The sequence below is a fragment of the Typopeltis vanoorti genome, chromosome 6, assembly GCF_054136105.1.
Source record: "Typopeltis vanoorti isolate ZY-2024b chromosome 6, IOZ_Tvanoo_1.0, whole genome shotgun sequence".
Taxonomy (NCBI): Eukaryota; Metazoa; Arthropoda; class Arachnida; order Uropygi; family Thelyphonidae; genus Typopeltis; species Typopeltis vanoorti.
Window position 1 is genome coordinate 75,404,600 of NC_143554.1, and position 21,283 is coordinate 75,425,882.

General features: G+C 34.4%; 1 protein-coding gene across 1 annotated transcript in view; it reads left to right on the forward strand.

Annotated features, from left to right (window-relative positions):
- The window catches only part of Atg9 (autophagy-related protein 9), a 335,809-nt gene that overhangs the window by 99,583 nt on the left and 214,943 nt on the right, over nt 1-21,283 (forward strand). The window contains exon 8 of the mRNA XM_090394931.1: nt 7,741-7,840. Within this exon, the coding sequence (XP_090251057.1) occupies nt 7,741-7,840 (100 nt within the window). The remainder of the gene's footprint in view (nt 1-7,740; nt 7,841-21,283) is intronic.

The following is a 21,283-nucleotide window of genomic DNA, read 5'->3' on the forward strand; positions in this document are numbered from 1 at the left end:
AGTGGCTATACTGCATAATTCAGAAGGCCTGGTCTGAGGATCAGATTCCATCTATATGATTGGAGTAGAGCCCATCTTTAATACTCATAGCATCCATAATGCCAATCTTTTAAAAGGGAAGTGAAACTGAATGTGAGAATTATAGATATGGTAAAAGGGATGCAATGTGATCACTGTATGTCAGTAGTATGAACTATCAGAAGAGTCATATTGGGTATGAAAGTCACATCAACTTGCCCAGCTAAATAAGGGAGCATCAGCAAGTAAAGCAAGCAACCTATTTGTATGTTGTAAATGGATTTGATTAGGAAAGAGAATCAATTGAAAAGGCATCTGAAATGGAACATATTAAGGATTCGAAGTTGGAACACTTGTTCCACAGAAGGTTCTTCTAAGGAAAAAGTGGAGAAATTTTTTGAGTCATTGGAACAGGTAGCTGACATAAAGAAAATGGAAAAAGTACTCCTTGTTGGATATCTGAACAGCAGAGTAGGAAATGAATCCACCAGGCATATACAAACATTTTGGGAAAATTTGGAGAAAAGAGCAAAGATAATAATGATGGTAAGTATTTATTGGACTTCTGCTTAGGGTATGGATTAGTCATTACTAACACCATGTTTCAACATAAAGATGTGCGCAACTTCACATGGAGAAAAGACACAAGAAATAAGAAAAGCCTCTTTGACTACATCATCATTGTTGATATCATCATGCTCATTCAGGATGTAAGAGTGTACAGAGAATTTCAAATTAGAAGTGACCATTACTTAGTGCTAAGCAGGATAAAAAAGGATATTAAATTGAAAAGAACAGTATGTAAGAAAGTTTTAAAAAGAATTAAAGTTGAGCAGCTTTTACAATTAAATTGTAGACTTCACTATACAAACATAATTGAATTAAAAATGAAAGAGGTTGAAAACAAGAACCAAACCTTGGAGTCTCAGTGGCAAACTCTGAAGAAGACATTGAGCTAAGGAGGTATGTGGTGAAGTTGTCTGCAAGGATAGAAAATCAGAACACCATGGTGGACACAAGAAGTTAAAGAAGCAGTCCTGAAAAAAAAAGAAAGAATACCAAAAGTTCTTAGTAAATAAGTTGGCACATGCCCTAAAAGAATACAGAGAAAAATGTAAGAGATCTAAAAACTGTGTGTAAAAGTAGACAAAAATAAACAAAAATCATCGGAATACTTTGGTAAGAATATGGAAAATAACTATCAGATTTATGCATGCATACTTGGAAAGAGGTTGAGAAAGATTGTGGAAGAGAAACTTAGAAAAGAACAAGCCAAATAGAGGTTGTCAAGAGGTGATTTTCACTCTAAGAACTAATAGTTGAGAAATCGTGGGAATGTTACAAGGATCTGTACTTAAGTTTTGTAGATCTGGAAAAGGTATATGACAAGGTGAAAAGTTTTTCAAAGCTCTACAGTTATATGGGGTGAATGGAACATTATACAGAGCAATACATAATCTATATTTAAGTTGTAAGTCAACAGTTAGAACTGAAGGAAATACAGGATGATGGTGTCATGTAAATTAGGAGTAAGACTGAGATGCACATAATCTCTACTCCTATTCATCATCTATATAGATCTCATTATGAAAGAAACTGACACCAGGCCTGATATTAGAATTAGTGATGTTGAACTTAGTTCTTTGCTTTATGCAGATGTACTCCTAAACACATCTAGTGCAACTCCAGAGTCCACTAATTAAATTGAATAACAGCTGTAACAAATTTGGAATGAAAATTAGCAATAAAAAGACCAAAATTATGAAAATAGGCAGAAACATAGAAAACTTCGACTGCATTCTGAATGGAGAAACTAAAGAACAGGTGAAACATTTCGGTTACTTAGGCACGATGTTTAGTGAAGATGGTAAATTAAATATGGAAATAGACAACAGAATCAATAAAGCTGGTATGGTAAGAACTCAGATGAATAAATTTATATGCAATACGTGAGAAATTAGTCAAAAAACTAAATTAGTTGTCTACAAGCCAGCGTTCAAACCAATTTTAACTTAGAATTGGGGTTAGAAATAAAGCACTTGATCAAAAACTAGAGACCATATACATGAGGGTTCTGAGAAAAATTGGAGGAGGAAATTGATGGCATCAATGTCAGAATCATATTAAAACTGAAGATATTAGAAAGGAAATTGATATTGTTAGCATTCAAGAATGTGATAGGCTAATCTAAGGTGGTATGGCCACTTAAATAGAATAGGTGAAGAAAGGTTAGCAAAACCAATGTTTGATGCCAAGATAGCAGGAAAGAGACCCAAAAGGAAGACCATGGTCTAGATTGGTTGTCATAAGTGCCTTAGAAGCACAGAATGTTAGATATGAAAATATTGGAGTGCTCACAAGTAATAGATTGATTTGGAGGAAAATTGTTGTTAGGAGATTAATAATAATGTAAACTTAATCATGTAGTGCTGTCATTGTAACCTGAACACCCCTTGAGGGTACATATCAGGAAATTGATAACGAGATCTCAAAAGTATAGTTTTATTTAGAAGGCCTTTGATCCAAAGAGTTTTTTATAGTTATTAATTTAATTATATTTACCATGTATTAAGTTTTATTTAGTTTTATTTTATTAAAAATATATATTTTTTTTGAAATCTAGTTTTAAGTCATCCATTTTCTTTATTCTAAGAAAGAAAGAAAGAATATGTTGAGAGGCATCACATCAATAGGATATGAACTCATAAATTTACATAACGCTCAGTGTGAACATAGTGTGGTGCATCTGATAGAATTGCACGAAGTGTGTGCAAACATTTCAAACAAAACAAACAATAAATAAGTGCCTGTGATGCCAAAGAAGGAAAACCAAAAATAGAATTTGAAGCATTTTATGAAACACTACAGAGAACTGTAAAATAAATAAATAAATAAAATAAAATAAAAATAAATCATCAGCTGAATTAATAATACTGGCTAGAGACTTAAATGCAAGGATTGGAAGCAGTGTAAGACCAGGTATGTGTCAAAGATTCATTGAAACAATGGAAAACTGAAATTGAATAAGATTGCTGCACAAAATTGTTGTCATTTTAAAGTTTTTTCCTGATCTCCAGTAAGAACCGATAGTTCGAAACAGCTTTCAGGCCAGTGAAACCTTAATCCAAAGAACTAATAAAAGGAGAATATGCAGATACCTCAGCAGTGCCTGTGTCTTTTATGTAGTGCAAGCTAAGGCAACTCTGATCCCAAAGATTGTATTATCATAAGCTCTCTGGTCAGTTTTCGAAATTTTCTAAGTTTCTCCTGCTCTCTTTCTCTCTCTATATATGTTTATTTATTTTCATGTGGTCACGGGATTAGGCGAGGTATTATTACATGTTTTTTAATCGTTCTTCATTCTGCAATTTGGCCAAAGTATTGAATATTCAGCCAAAGCATAATTAACTAATTTTTAAACATTAGAAATTAAATTTTATAAACAAATGTTTTGAACAAAAAATATACATCCATTAAAAATTTTATCCATTTCAGGATGATGGTATTTTTATTTATTTATTTTTTTCAAATTATTTGTTTATAAAATTTAATTCAATATGCTTCAGCCAAATATTCGGTGCTTTGGCACATCCCTAATTTTAACTTATGGATCTAGAAATAAGACTTGATCAAAGACTCGATCAATAGATTTAATAGCTCTGAGAAAGATTAGGAGAGTGAACATATGGCATTAATTGCAGAATCACATTAAAAATGATGATATTAAGAAGGAACTTGACATTTGCTCTATCCATTCTATTTAAGTGGCTATACCACCTTAGATTAACTCTGCTAACACATTCTTCAATGCTAATAATGTCAAGTTCATTTCTAATATCTTCATTTTTAATATGATTCTGACATTGATGCCATCAGTTATCTCTCTCCTAATTTTTCTCAGAACTCTCATATCTGTGGTCTCTAGTCTATGATCAAGTGCTTTATTTCTAACCCAACCCTCAGATCCATAACTTAAAATTGGTTTGAACATTGTCTTGTATACTGCTAGGTTAGTGTTTAGGCTAATTTCTCTCTTATTCCATATACATTTATCTAGCTGGCTACTCCTCAGCTTTTCTTATTCTGTTGTCTGTTTCCAGATTGCCATCTGGAAACTGCCATCTTCACTAAAAACTGTACCTAAATAGCTGAAATATTTTACTTGTTCTGTAGGGTCTCCATTCAGAATGCAGTTGAAGCTTTCTATGTTCTTGCCTATTTTCATAGTTTTGGTCTTTTTATTGGTGATTTTCATGCCAAATTTGTTACAGCTGTTATTCAATTTAGTGAATCGTGAAGACTTGCACTAGATGTGTTTAGGGGAACAGTATCATCTGCAGAAAGGAAAGAGCTAAGTTTGATATTCCCAATTCTAATATCAGTGCCTGATGTCACTTTCTTTTATAATATGATCCAGATAGATGATGAATAGAAGTGGAGATTATGTGCATCCTTGTTTTACTCCTGATTTTACATGAAACCATCATCCTGTACTTCTTTTAATTCTAACTGCTAACTTATAACTTAATATAGACTATGTATTGCTCTGTATAATGTTCCATTCACCCCCATATAATTGTAGTGTTTTGAAAAGCTTTTCTTTGGACACCTTATTGTATGCCTTTTTCCTGATCTAAATCTTTTCCTGATCTTTTTCCTGATCCTTTTTCAAGGATCTTTACTTGAAAACTCAAGTAAAGATCCTTGTTACATTCCCACGAATTATCAACTGTTTGTCTTAAAGTGAAACTCTGATCTTGACAGCTTGTATTTGGCCTGAACCCAGCTTGTTCTTTTCCAAGTTTCTCTTCCAATATCTTTCTGAACCTTTTTTCAAGTATGCTTGCATAAATCTTACCTGGAATACTTAGTAGAGAAATTCCTCTGTAATTCTCACATTCAATTTTATTCATTTTTTAAAGTTGGGTACTATGAGAGCTCTATAATCACTGGGAATTCGACCTTCTGAAAAGGCTCTCTGAATTATGGAGTGTATCACTGCAAAACTTTTATACCTCCATACTTAAGCATTTCTGGCCAAATATCATCTACTCCAGTTGCCTTTCCACATTTCAAGTTTTTGATGGTTTTTTCCTACCTCATGTATTGATATATACTCCTGTTTGCATTCCTCTTGAAAATTTTCTAGTATAGTTCTGTTACTGCTTGGTTTCCAGACATCAAGGATATCCTTATCTTCAGTTTTCATATCATCTTTGATTTCTTTTACAGTACTCTTTCCTCCATTTCTAAGCTTCTTCAATAGCCTCCACAGCATTTTGTCACCTTTCAGATGTTTATTTTCTATATTCTTGCCAAAGTCTTCCCATGACTTTTGTTCAGCGACTTATATACACAGCTTAGCTTGCTTACATTTTTCTCTGTATTCTTTTTGGGCATGTGCTGACTTATTTGCTAGGAACCTTTGATATTCTTTCTTTTTTCCAGGACTGCTTTAACTTTTTGTGTCCACCATGGTGTTCTTATTTTTCTATCCTTGCAGACAACTTTACCACATATTTCCCTAGCTGAAGTCTTCTTCAGTGTTTGCCACTGAGACTCCAAGGTTTGGTTCTTGTTTTCGATTTGTTTCATTTTTTCTTCAGTAATATTTGTGTAGTTGAGTCTACAATTTCTTCAAGTGAAAATTTCATTCTGACAATCACTGTTTAGCCTGAAAGTAGCTTGTTCTTCTCCAGTTCTCTTTTCCATAATTTTTCTTGCTATTTTCTCAAGTATTCTTGCATCAGTCTTACCTGGAGCACTCAGCAGTCAAATTCCTGTGTAATTCTCACATTGAATTTTATTTTATTTTTTATAGGGTATATATTCTATGACAGCTGCTCCAGTCATTTAGAATCTGACTTTCTCACTATTTGCTTCACAATTATGCAGTGTAATCACTATAAAACTTTTATACCTCTCTTTGAGCATTTCTTGTAGAATATCATGTACTCCAGCTTCCTCACATTTCAAGTTTTTTTTATGGCTTTGTCTACCTCAAGTTTGATACACACTCCTGATTGCATTCCTCTTGAATATTGTTTACTTCTTCTGTCACTGGTTCAGACACCTAGAATATCTTTATCCTTCAGGTTTTCATGTCACCTTTATCTTTTCTGATTGTTTTTACAGTACTCTTTGCTCTAAACTTCAAATAGTTTTCAGAACATTTTGCCACTCTCCTGATATTTATCTACTATATTCTTGGCCAAGTTTTTCCATAACTTTTGTTTAGCTAATTTTACAGATTGCTTTGCTTGCTTACACTTTTCTCTTTATTCTCTTAGGGCATCTGCCCACTTACTTGCTGTGAACTTTTAATTTGCTTTCTTCTTTTCTACAACTGCTTCTTCTGTTTTTTTTTCTGAATCTGTAGGCAACTTCACAATATGCCTCACTGGCTGAATCAATCGATGTTTTCTTCAGAGGCTACTACCGAGTCTTTGTGATTTATCTCTTGTTTTCAAATTCTTTCATTTTTTCTTGAATTATATTTGTATATATGATTCTACAATTCATCCCCTTTAAAAAGAACCAAAGTTAAGCAGCTAAAAGCTACCTAACTTTGAGATCACTAAATTTTGATATTGATCACTTCCTATTTCAAATCCCCTGTATGTCCTTGTTCTGAACAAGCATGTAGTTATCACTGTCAAGAGTAACAGTCAGTCACAATTTTCTTATTCTTGTGGTCTCTACATTTGAATTTTTGTTCTTCTTTGTGTTGGAACATGGTTAGTAATTGACTCTTCTATGTGTGCTGAACAGAAATATAGCAGGTGCTTACTTTTATTGTTAGGTTTGCTGTTTCATTCCAATTTTCAAAAGTATTTCATTTTATATGTGTGGGTTAATTTTCTACTTTACTCCAAAGTAGAAAGGATTTTTTTTCCCATTTTCTTTGTCATTTGGTTTCTCTAATTTTTCAAAAAAATTCTTCTGCTTCTTTTTTAGTTGTACCTTCAGTTGAACTGTTGAATGAATAAGTCTCATTGTCTACTTTCTTATTTGATAATTGTTCACATTACTGTAATTGCATACCATTCAAGAAGATTATCTTCAGGTTTTACTGTTGAATGTTGAATACTATAGCTGCCTCATCTTTTCCCTGATTATTATTATTGGCTGCATGTAACATCTTATGATGTTTATTTAAAAGAATGTCACCTGGTTTTGTTGTCTTTGTTTTGGTAACACTAATTATGTTGACATAGTACTTCTGTAATTCTTCTGTCAGTTTCACTTCTTAATATTACCAGACAAGGTTACATGTCTGCCAGCATGAAATTTCATCATGTTGTGCCATCATTTTGTTTTAATTGAAGACGGTGTACAATACAGTTTAGTTAGTAAATCTCAAATTGCTAGCCCATTTTCATTCATTCAGTATCTAGACAGATAACTACTAATGGGATGCTCCATGAAAATGTAATGATTTGGCATTGATTCTCCTCATTTCTTTCAAGGCTATGTGGCATTCTCCTTCCAGTTATTTAGGTTTGCAAACTAGTATAATTAAATAAATTAAGCATTGCCTTGTAATTCCCCCCCCCCCCCCAGCCCTCCCATTTGAAACATGGGAGGTTCAGAAAATATTTAACTGATAATTCTTCCCTTCACCCTTTCCAGGCATTTTAACTTAAGTTTTCATGTTTGATTTTTTTCAAGCTTTTAAATAGTTTGTATTGTGCTTTAATGCCAGTCTCTTTTATCTTACAGATATTTATCATAGAATACTCAGGTTTAAGAATTATATGGTTGCCATGGTCAATAAGGATTTATTGCCTATCAAATTTAATCTACCAGGTGTTGGAGAAGTGTGAGTATTTTGCAAATTATGTTATTTTAATTAATCATGTTCTTCAGAAAATTTATTTTTAGCTAGTATCTTATTTGCATTTTTCAGGCATTACTGAAAAATGCAAATAAGATCTTATTTAGTAAGTAGCTCTTCGGTGCCTTTTTTGCATTAATGACTCCTGCTCATAGCTTGATCTTCTTCAGCCAAATAAGTTTTATGATATTGTATTCTTCTCATTTATCACTGCATTAATTCAGTTTAAGTATCATGTTTCAGCTGATGCTTATTCTAAAAAGATTTTTATAATTAATTAAATCTTATAATTTAAATATAAAAGTATTTTAATATCTGCTCCTGTGTAATATAGTGGTCTTTTCTATCTTATTCTGTGAGCTTTAATATCTACTCCTGTGTAATATAGTGGTCTTTTCTATCTTATTCTGTGAGCTACATAGAGTAATTTGCTAATCTAGACTTCTACAGTAAATTTTGATTGAGAAATTTCTTATGGTATTCATCCAGACAAATATTCACAATCTTCCAGTTTGACCAGTTGATAAATGGCACGTATAAACTTCTTATTTATTACCATACAGCTTAAATGAATGCAAATCAGCATTTACATTTTAAGTCTTGTTGTTAAGTTAAGGGGATAATAAATCCCTCATTATTTTAAAGCCGGATATGAAACTCGGAGATCAAATTCTAAGAGTTTCATGCCGAAGAACTATCGGCGAGTCCAAGCATAAGTCAACACCTGGATAGTACAAAACTAGGGCAACTCGGAGCAAAGGTGGAGCAAGCTCCATCACTATCCTTAATATTTTCTCATAATGTAAAACGCATCTCCTAGGAGATGTATTACTGTTTTACATTATGAGGAGAGGTCACCACCCAGACCGGTTTCGACCTTTATTAAGGTCTCATCGGTGAGTAAGTAGACCTGGAATACCAAGGTTTAAGTGAACTGAACTTACATATACCCCTATTAATGAATTGCCAGACAGGTGTCATATATTATTATTACTACAATAAAGAGCCAAGAGGCTATTTTTCCGGTGGTGTAAATTAAGTTAAAATTCAAATTTTCACATTTGACGTCCATAGATGCCGTATGGTCACTGCCGTACCTCGCATGGTTTTGACAATGATGTCTTTTGCTAGTATAAGTGGTAGGGTCATAGATTCCCCTTCCACACAAAGTCTTTAGGACAATCACAAACATCCATGCCTATGGCGGGATTCGAACCTGCAGCCTCTTGGCTGGAGACACGCTAACCACTCGGCCAATCAAGCCGGCTAAAAGTACATAACCAGATACTCTGAAAAGCCTAAAATATACATGTCTGTAATTTTTATATATAGCCATTATGTCTAGAGCACTGAAACCCACTGCTATCAATAAACATGAACAGATAATTCTGATAATTCATAAACAAAAAAAAAATAATAATTCTTTCCTGACAAGGAGAATGAGCATACTTTAGAACCTGAAAGCCTACTTTTTTGTTACATATAGTTCTATTATTTCTGAAAGGACATTCATTTTTTGATTCATATGCAAGAAGTACGAAATTTAAGTTAAGGGGATAATAAATCCCTCATTATTTTAAAGCCGGATGCGAAACTCAGAGATCGAAATCTAAGAGTTTCATGCCGAAGAACTATCGGTGAGTCCAGGCGTAAGTCAACACCTGGGTAGTACAACACTAGGGCAACTCGGAGCAAAGGTGGAGCAAGATCCATCACTTTCCTTAATATTTTCTCATAATGTAAAACGCAGCTCCTAGGAGATGTATTACTGTTTTACATTATGAGGAGAGGTCACTACCCAGACCGGTTTCAACCTTTATTGAGGTCTCATCAGTGAGTAGGTAGACCTGGAATATTATCTGACCTTACCTGACCTGGAATATTATCCCCTTAACTTAATTTACGCTGCCGGAAAAATAGCCTCTTGGCTCTTTATCGAAGTCTTGTTGTTATTATTGCTAAGTGACATAACGAGTAACACTAGTGTAAACACTATAAAGTTTGACAGAAGAGTAAAATGTAGGATTAACACACATAAACACATACACCCTCCCCATGAGGCACCTGTTCATTGTGGAGGGACCTCCTAGTAATGATACTGGCCCTTTTCATTCTTTTTCTTTTCTTGCCATACGTCTCTCTACTTCTCCTGAGTTTTTTGCTATCCTTTCTTCCAGACCATGATCATGGATCCAATGCCCTGTCAATGTTTGCTATGCAGTTCTACCCTGTGGATATCTGGAAAGGAGGATTCTGGTAGTCTTGCACCACTTTGGCTTCTGCTTCAGCGAGACAATGGTTCTTGATGGCCCAGCCAGGATCAATCAGCTAGTAGTGGAGTTGCCTTCAAAGGGTCAATGGTGTTGCAGAAAGTCTCTCATGCTGCAGTCCAGGGTCAAGACCGAAAGCTTGCTGTGGTGTTGGTATAGTGTCTGGAATATATCCTTGGCAATTCACTCCTGAGCACAGTTATTACCTGTAAGTTAGTGAGCATCTATGCTTAGCTCCATTGGGAATGGGGAGTCCTGTTAACAAGCAAAAAAAAAAAAAAAACACTCGAGGCACAAATCTTTCATCCTCAAATGTTTCAAGGGTCCCTAACAAGGTCTCAATCAAGTACTGATACTGAATATACATAATTTCATAAGAAGTAAGAAACAAAAGATGTGATACTAGTATAAATGTACCAGTTTTTCATTATTACTGCTCTTCTACTTAACTCATAGTTATCAAAACAAAGCTCACACTCAGTATCTTTCCTTTGACACTTTTCTGCTTCACAATATCTAACTTCTTAAATCCTTTGCTTTTCCAATTAATACCTCTCAGGTAATTTGTGCCCACCATCACGATCATCTCTTCTACATTAAATTCTCTCTTTATCAGTAAAGCCACCATCTCTTTTTGTTCCACCAAACAGACATTCTACCCTCCATATCTTGAATCATTGAATCTCCATATATTATGTGGAAGACTGCAAATGTTTATTTCTTGCTTTAAAAAAATAATAAAAAATAACAGAAAAGATCTTGTTTTGCTAAGAAAGGAAAAATATATATCATTGCTATCTCATTTGATTTGTTAATATTCTTAGATCCTTCGCAGCTTAATTAGTTTCAACTATGCCTTTTTTGATGAAAGGTCCTAAGGTCAAATCCATTCTAGGATTTGAAGAACTTTTATCAGGGATTTTATTTTCAGTTAAACGTGAGTTAGCTAGTCTCATACAGTGATGGAAGGAGTTTTCCACTCCTGGATTTTTTCATTCTGAAAAACAGACAGTCAAATTGACCAGAACAGCACGTATGCAGTTGACAGCCATATACATGCAGTATGCAGACAGGATTGACCACCTGTCAGAGCATAATTAGGTGTCCAAGTAGCTAAGTTACTTGGCTGTGACAGATCATTGAGCTGACATACAATGGGAAAATGAGAATGGGATATCATTTTCTACACTTTTTTCTAGTGACAGTGTAATTTATATATTTCCCTTTTTTGCTATTAAACGTGTATAGGATTTTTTCCCTTCCTTAGTAAACTAGCCAAAAATTTTGTGAGTTCTGTTTTAGCTTTCTGCTTTAACAAACTCAACAAACTTTGCTATAACTTTCATACAGGAACCAACAGCAGTTACACAAACTGGAATAAATTTCCACATGTTCTGTAATTGTTTTAATTCAGTGTTTCCCTCTTACCGAGTTTATTAATTTGGTTATCATGCATACTTTGGTTTGTTTCTCAGGTGATAATGTTTGACTGTTATGAAGTTGTTATCAGCTAAAAGTGTCATTTCCTTGAACGTGGCTCACTTATCACCAAAATTTAATCACTGCGATGTCTTTATTCAGTTTTTTAAATCTACACATGTAAGGTTGCAGAATCTGTATAGCATATGAGCATGTTGTGCAAGTAAGTGGTTAAAGAGAAAAAAGGAACCTGTTAATGTTTTTCCTTGAACACAATGTGAGGAAAGCTACTCCTGAGAATGGAAGTGGACAGAATGAATGAGGATGGTGAGAAGTTAGTTCAATGGGTTTGAAGCTGGACTTGGAATTGATGCAATTGCTCATATTTTTTACAGACTTGAGGAAAGTGGAGGATTGATGCAAGCTAGTTCAGAAGAATTGCATTTGTGACAGTACTAGAAAAAAGTAAGTCAGAAGCTGAGAAAGTGATTGGAATAAGCCTGATGTGTTTGTGTGATAGAGAAGCTCCTTCTTCTTCTGAAGAGCACATAAATTTTAGGAAGGTTTTTGATGAACCATCCACAAGGTTGAGCAGATTTCAAAATTGTATATGATAATAGTTCTTCAAGTAAAAAAAAAGAGTAGTGTCTTTACTGATCATCATTCTCAGCCATTGTCGATCCACTGCTGGATGAAGGCCTTTCCAAGACTGTCTGTTCATGGCTCTCCTTTCCCATGTCACTCCTGCAAATCTGATGATATCATCAATCCACCATGATTTAGGTCGGCATCATGGTCGTCTTTCCTCTTGTGGAATCCAACCCAGTACTTCTTTTGTCTATCGTTGATCTTGTCTTCAAGCAGTATGCCCAACCCAAGTCTTGGAGTAATCTTGGAAAGGCCTTCATCCAGCAGTGGATCGACAATGGCTGAGAATGACGATCAGTAAAGATACTATTTTTTTTTTTACTTGAACAACTATTACCATATACAATTCTGAAATCTACTCACCCTTGTGGATGGTTCACTTCAGATGTTTCACTCTTCCTATGATGTCAGAGACTTTGGTTTCTTATCCACACATTCCTTTTGTGATCCAGTCTTGTGATACCAAGCATACTTCTTTCCATACTAAATTGTGTTGTTCTTAATTTCTGAATTTCCTTTGCATTTAGTGTCCATGTTTCACAGTTATGTTAATATAGGAAGAATACACTGATTAAAAACTTTTCTCTTCAGGCATAATGGTAGTTGGCTTTTGAATATTGAATGTAATTTTCCAAATACTTTCCACCCAAGCATCATGCGCCTTTTAATTTTGTCCATGATATTTTGCTCCATTGATATCTGTTGTCCTAAGTATATATAATGATCTACTTGTTTAATTTCCTCGTTATTGATTTTTATTATTTCTGGTTGGACATAGCTATTGAACATAACTTGGGTCTTCTTTAGCTGAGCTGTTTTTCTAGCAATTTGGACTTCATGGATATGAGTCTGTAATTCATGCGCAGTTGAAGTAAAGATAACTATGTCATCTGCAAAGTGTAAATGGCTTAAATATCTTCCATTTATCTTCAGATCTTTCCCTTCACAATCAAGAAGTTTGGGAAGCCCTGTCTTATATCTCTACTGTGGAAATACAGAGACTTATTCAATTGAAATGAATTGCTGCTGTGGCATTGGTGTATGCTGATTTGATGGTCCTGATGTATGGCTCCTCCACTTGTTGGTTTTGTAATGCTTTAAGCATTGTACAGATTTTTACTGAATCAAAGGCTTTCTCATAATCAATAAAACCAAGACATTATGGTAACTGATATTCATTACACCGTTCAGTAATCTGCTGCAACTTGAATATGGTCCATTGTACTAAAGCCACTTCGAAAGCCTGCCTTTTGGTTGTGCTAGGTCTAGAGTCATACAAAGCCCATGAGCTAAGACTTTTGTAAACACTTTGTAAATCAATGATAGTAGACTGATAGGTCGATAGTTCGTCGTCTTCTACTTCACCTGTTTTTATGTATCACAATTAGGGTAGCCTTCTTCTATTTTCTTGGTACATTGTTTTTCTTCAGACTAAAGTAAATAGTTTTGCTAAGCGTTTGTAGATTATTTCTCCACCTTACCTGCAGCTATCCCATTTTGCAAGCTTTGGATGCTCCACATAACTTCTGGTAGAATCTGTGGTACTTCAGCTGTTTTGCAGTTGTCTTCTTCTTCATTTAATTCATCATACTGATATAATATTGAGTAAAATTCTTCAACTCTTTTTGCTATAGCATATCTATCTCTGGTGATGGTCCCATCTTGTAGTTTGACTGCAACCATGTCTGTGCGGTTAGCCTAGTGGCTATGTGCTTCGCAACCATATGCCTGGGGAAGGAGTGTCCTAGGTTCAATTCCCATTGATGACTTGAGGATCTTAAGGATCTTTCTCAGCCATATCCAAGTTAGCCAGTCTTGGGCATGGACAGCAGGATTTTTTCCCCGCCAGTTTATCTGGGGTTTTTCATCCCACAGGCAGGCAAACCGGGCAGTCAAGGAATGGGGAGAACCCTACACGAATAAATAAATAAAAAACTGCAACCATCTGTTTATTGCTGTTCATCAATTGCTGTTTGGCTTTTTTGAGACTATGGTTGTTTTCAATTGTTTGGTGTATGGATTTTCAATTGAATTTTCTTATTTCTTCTGTGATACATTTTCTGATCGTTTTGCACAATTCAGTATATTCAGTTTTATTCTGTAAGTTAATTGTTTCATTTCTCTTCATTTCTTCGTAAACTGTTTTGTTTCTTCAGAAATTTTGTCTTGTTTCTGTTCTATGGTACCAACTATTTCAAGTGAGCAATGTAAAAGGTTTTGGATAATGGTGTCATTACTTTCTGAAAGATCAGCATTGTCATCTATAATGAGATGTTTAAATCTATTGTTTAGTTCTTGTTGGAATATATCTTTTTTAATGTTAAGTTTGTGTACATCTATGTTTTGCTTTGATCTTCAAAACATTTTTCTTCTTTCTTTTTGGCAGTTTATTTGGATTTTACTGTGTACCATACAATGGTTACTTCTAATGTTGAAGGTATTTATAACAGAGCAGTCTTGAAAGAGATAAAGTCAATTTCACTAGTTTTTCCATTTGGACCTTTCCATGTCCATTTCATATGTGCTCTTTTCTTGAAAAAGGAATTCATGATATACAGGTTTTCTTTTTCTGCAAATTCTACCAACCTTGCTCCTCTATTGTCTCTCTTGCCATATCCAAAATTTCCCATTGAGCTTTCATCTGAATGTTGTATACCAATTCCAGCATTAAAGTCTCCCATTAAAATTCTAAAATTATGTTTTCCTTTATTGTAGAGTTGGGATACAGTATGATAGAAGGCTTCAATTTCTTCATCAGTATGACTTATTATTGGTGCATAGACTTGGATGATCTTAAGAGTATATCTTTTTAGATATACTCTATTTAAGAGTATATCTTTACTGATATGGGAGGAGAAACAGCAGATTTTTGCCAGCTGTGTCATGTAAGGCTAGAGATGTAGTGTTTCTTAACCCAAAAATGAACATCTGATGTGTTTTTGAAGCCTGAGTATTATCAAATGTATGGAAATGTGAAGTGAGATCTTCCTTGCAAGAAAGAAAATAGGGCTGTCTTCAGGCAACTGATCTGCTTCTTAGAAACTTGGGTTTTTTTATGTTGCCAAGCATCTACACATAATACACTGGCCTCATAGTTTACTTTCTTCTCTGATAATTCCAAACAATCCATCTCGTCATTGCACTAAAGGAAATCACAAAAGAACATTGTTCAGGACATTTGATATTATGAAGATTTAAAAGTTTGGAATGTTTGAGACCACAGGATTTTTCACATCAACAGGAGAAATAGAGTGTATTGTCACCAACAAAACTATATAGATATCATTTGAAGTCAGTGAGAGAAGAACATTTATTTATAGGAGGAAGGGCATGAATGAAAGTATGAAGCCCTGATAAGTATGGGTGGGGAGGAATCTGAATGACACATAATGAATGACTAGAATGAAACTGCCACTTACTTCGCAAAAGATGAAATGTAGATCATAAGATGGATTTGCTAATAGTTCTCTATGGTTGACTCAGTCTGATCCTATGAAAATATCAAAAAGCAACTTGTTTTTTCAGTGCTTATGTCCATAATCAGTAATGTTGTGTGATAGAACCAATATGTATTCACTGGGTGAAGGCCTTCATTCTAGCAAGAATAATTTTATTCATTCATTCATTTGGAGTAAGTGTTTTTTCAGATTGGGAAAGCAGAAACAGTTAGTTATAATCTGGCTGTGAAGAGACTGTGTAAAAATCATAGAGGTTATTCCATTTGGCACCACTATAGTGCCAAGTGACATGACATTTTAAGGACATGCCATTCAAAAGGAAATCCAGACTGGCTTATGATTATAATTATTGAGAAGAAAGCAGACACCTCAGCATACTGAGGTGTCTGCTTTCTTTCTTAAAAGTTCAGGGTGTTAGGAGGATGGCTGAGGATTCTTTCTTATTCTGGGGTAGGTGGACAGTTTTCATTAGATCATTGCTAATAGGAAAAAACCTCAGCATTTCTACCAGTTTGATTTTGGAATTAGGAAAGAGGCTAGTATGAGTTGTGAATCCCAAGGAAGAAGATGACCTATTTGGACTGCAGAAGATCATGTTTTAGAAATCAAATATTCATACAAGTTTGAGAAGTTATCAGAATTTATAGTGTGATAACCACAGCAAATGAATGTAATGGAATGGTGGCAATGAGATTTTGAGCCATTGAAGATCAGAAAGAGGGAATTCTGGCAGTTGAGGTGGACTTTATTGTTTTGGCTGCTGTTTGAGGTTTTTGTTAGATACAGCAGGCCATCTCTGGTTGTCTATAAATAGTAGTACATTTTGTGTGTTTAGACCTTGAATATTGTTAGTGGATGTAGAAAATTTTAAAATATTTTTGGTGCTGTTTTTTGCATGGAAATTTTTTGATTTATATTAATGTGGATTTTTTCTTAAGTGTTTCTTTAAATCTTTTTAATTTCCTTCGAAGAAATCTTTGTAGTTTTGTACTGTTAAATCCCACCTTGTCTGTATCCAACCTTTTATGTTATTAGTCAGTCATGGAAAGTTATGTTAACTATATATACATTTATTTTATTTTGTTTATTGGTTGGTCAGAAGGTTTCAGTTTCTTACCCATGATGATGTGACTTCAAAATTGGCAGTTGTGTTTATCCAAAGAATGAAGCTTGGGTATGAAGGAAAAAAAAAATTAAAATATTTACTGTAAACCTATAAATACTGTATATACAATACAAGTCAGTGTGTTCAGTTATTCTCTTTATCTATCAGTCATTCTCTGTAGAATTACACTTACTGTAGCAAATAATTTCTAACTATCCTATATATCTAACATATATTAATATGTTAGATATATAGGATAGTTAGAACATACAAAAAAAAATAATTAAATGACCATTCTAACAATTGCAAAATAGACGCTCAATAAAATTCTCTTACTCTCTAACTCTTGCAGTTAAAGTCAAATTGATGGACAACATCATATACTATACAAAACAATAAGCATTGCATTCAGATGAAAATTTTGCAGTTTGTCTTGATTATACAGAAACTTCCTGTCCTCTTTATGTTCTATTTTCTTTCTTTCTTTTTTTCTTTAAATTAATTTCTACTCACACAGTCATTGAGCATGTCTTACCTCTGAAATTCCTGATATCACAATAAAAGAAGGTGAATAGCTAACTTGGCTATTATGCTTGCATGTTTCTTCTAGTAAGCAAGTTTCCTTAAACATAGCTTTCCTTCATTTTGTTGAAAGAGGCACACGAAGAATAATTACTCAGACAATAGGACCACATTTACTTGAGAAGTTCCAAAGACACTTAAAAAAAAATAACTTTATTCTAGATTCTATCTTGCTTCATGGAACATTATATCACTTACTTCCTAACTAAGCACAACATTGTCACTAATATATAAAAGCTTGATACATTATACTGTCCTTCGGTGTGAGCTTCATAATTCCTCGTTTGGGAGTAGATAATGATGATGCATATAAAAACTTTTCTGAGATCACAGAATTTAACTTGTTAGTTTTTTTCCTTCTTTCCAGCTCCTTTTCTCTTTAACTTGCTTGTATTAATTTTACTTGGTGACAGCATTCTGAAACCTCACAACTAGTGTGCCTATTACTGAGATTAAAAGTGAAACTCAAGTGACAGGGAATTACATCACACAGCAAGCAAAATGAGTATTTAAATATATAGTTGTTTTTGGTTTACCACCACATAGTAGTTCATTTAACACTAAATGCACAACTGCATTAATCAATATGAACAATATATTATTTTATCCTTTAATTTTAACAAAAATTGCACTTCTTATGAGTAATGATTTCTAGGCTTCAAATTATATTGCATTTGTAGACAGTTGGGGCTACTTAGGGGTCTAAACTTAACTGAGAGGAGACCTCCACATAGCCTTTAAATGAATGCAGAGAACCGACCAAGGCTTCTGACTTAATGCCCAATCCTCACCTTCTTGTGGTGCACCCTGTTAGGTATCTACCTGGATACTGAACAAAGCAAGATGGGCTGACAATTTGGGATTTAGCTGAACAAATTGTATTCTTATTGGTTAAACCAAAATTAAAATGATGGTACAGCATGACAAAATTTCATGCTGGCTGGGGCGTCACCCGGTTAAACAAGACCCCCGTTGTTTTCACCAGGGAACCAGGACAAACAGCAAAAAGTCAACTACTGGAACAAATCCTAAAACCCACTCCCAACTCGACATCACCAGAGTTCAAGATCGGTACTATCAACATAAGAAGCCTGAATAGCAAAGAAATGGAGCTAGCTGAGAAATTGGATAAGTACTAGATTGATATAATAGGGGTGACTGAAACAAAAAAGACAAAATCTAATGAGATCTTTCTGAGCAGTAAATACAAAATGTTATATTCAGTCTATGACAATCAAGGAAAAGAAGGAGTAGCCATAGTATTCAACACTAAATATGAGACTAATCTTCTTGAATGGCAAGCAGACTCAAGTATAGTAATGTGTGCAAATATGAGAATGGGGAACTGGACAATGAGACTTATTTGTGACTATGGTCCCACAGAAGGTTCTACTAAGGTAGAAGTGGAGGAATTTTTTTAGGCTTTAGAGAAAGCAACTGACACAATGAAAAGGAAAAGTTGGGGATCTAAATAGTAGAGTAGGAAATGATTTTCAGACATACAAAAATATTTTGCGAAAATTTGGAGAAAAGTGCAAAGCTAATAATAATGGCAAATACCTGTTGGATTTCTGCTCAGGACATGGGCAGGTTATTACTAACACCATGTTCCAACATAAAAATGTGCACAAATTCACACAGAGAGAAGAGGCAAGGAATAAGAAAAGTCTCATTGACTATGTTATTGTCGATAACAATGTTTTCTCCCTGATGCAGAACGCCAGTGTGTATAGAGGATTCGAAATTGGAAGTGATCACTATTTAGTCTTGAATAGGATAAAATTGAACTTCATTTTGAAAAGAAGAACATGTATGAAAGTTTTAAGCAAATAAAAGTTGAGCAGCTCTCAGATGTGAACTGTAGACTAAAATACACAAACATTATTGAAGAAAAAATGAAAGTGTTTGAGAACAGGAACCAAACCTTGGAGATTCAGTGGCAAGCCTTGAAGAAAACCCTGATTGATTCAGCCAGAGAGGCATGTGGTGAGGTTGTAGGCAAGGATAGAAAAATCAGGACTCCATGGTGGAACACAGGAAGTTAAAGAGGCAGTGAAGGAAAAGAAGAAAGCATATCAAAAGTTGTGCTCTTAATGTTAGAAAGCTAAACACTGTGTAAAACTAGTTAAACAAAAGTCACGGGAGGACTTTGGTAAGAACATAGAAAATAAATATCAAGAAAGTGACAAGATATTCTGGAGGTTGTTGGAGAAGCTCAGAAATGGAGGAAAGAGTGCAGTAAAAGGAATTATAGATAGTAAAGGTGGCATGAAAACAGAAGAAAAAAGATATTGTTGATGTATGGAGATCTGGAAAAGGCATAATTATTTTGAAAAATTGCTAAATGAAACAAGCAGTGATGACAACACAGTGGTAAAAAACACTGACCAGGTATGCAGTCAGGAATATATATCCATACTTGAAGTAGAAAAAGTCATCAAAAGCCTCAAGTGTGGAAAGGCAGTAGGAGTAGATGATATTCGACCAGAAATACTCAAGTATGGTGGTATAAAAGTTTACTACACACTGCATAGTTCAGAAGGCCTGGACAGATGACAAATTTCAAATGATTGGAGTAGAGCTCTTATAGTACCCATATATAAAAAGGGAAATAAAACTGAATGCGAGAATTACACAGGTATTTCATTACATTATCCTCTTTCTTACCACCATTCTTGGTAAGAAATGTGTAAGTATACTTGAGAAATGGTTGAGAAGAATTGTGGAAGAGAAGCTTGGTGAAGAACAAGCTGGATTCCGGCCATATAGAGGCTGTCAGGATCAGATTTTCACTTTATGACAAATAGTTGAGAAATCATGGGAATATAACAGAGATCTTTGTTTAAGTTTTGTAGATCTGGAAAAGGCATATGACAAGGTGCCAAGAGAGAAGCTATTCAATATGCTACAGTTATATGGTGTTAATGGGGCATTATATCAAGCAATACTTAGTCTTTATTTGAGTTGTAAGGCAGCAGCTAGAATTGAAGGAAGTACAGGAAGGTGGTTTAATGTTAAATCTGGCATCAGACAAGGATGTACATTATCCTCTTTGTTATTCATTATCTATATGGATCACATTATGAAGTAGTATTAAACCTGATATCAAAATTATGTTAATCTCAGCTTAACATAATTTTTAACCATAGCAGTTTCCTCTATCTGTTTTTAAATTTTGTTCTTCTAAGAAAAGTAACCAGAATTGATGGCAAGGAAGAGAGATCTAAGATATCAGAAGGAAAAATGTTTTTTAAGAGTTGAAAGCCAAACGGCTATTTTTTTGGCATCCTTAATAATAATTAAGGGGACACAAATCCCTTGTTGTTCAACTGCCAGTAAGCAAAACTCTAAGATCGAGAACTATGAATCTATGAGTTTCATATATACCGAAAAACTATCGGCGAATCCAAGTGTAAATGACCACTTGGTAGTACAACACCAAGGCAACTCGAAGCAAAGGTGGAGCAAGCTCCCTCACTATCCTTGATATTTTCTCATAATGTAAAAACACAGCCCCTAGGGGATGTAATACTGTAATTACATTATGAGGAGAGGTCACTACCCAGACCAGTTTCAGCCTTTTTCCAAGTATAAATGACCAAGTGGTCATTTACACTTGGATTCGCCAATAGTTTTTCGGTATATATGAAACTCATAGATTCGTAGTTCTCGATATTAGAGTTTTGCTTACTGGCAGTCGAACAACAAGGGATTTGTATCCCCTTAATTATTGTTTTTTAAGAGTGTTAAGGTGTCATTTAAGGGAATATTGGTGAACAGTAAGGTGATGTCAAAGCTTACCAATATATCTGTATTATTTAAAGTTAGATATTCAATCAAGGTTTTAAAATGGGTAGAGTTTTTTTTTTTTTTTTTTTCATATAGGATGTGGTAAGTCCAGTGAGGGGATAAGAGAGTTAGCCCTGTTTTGACAATATGTAGCATG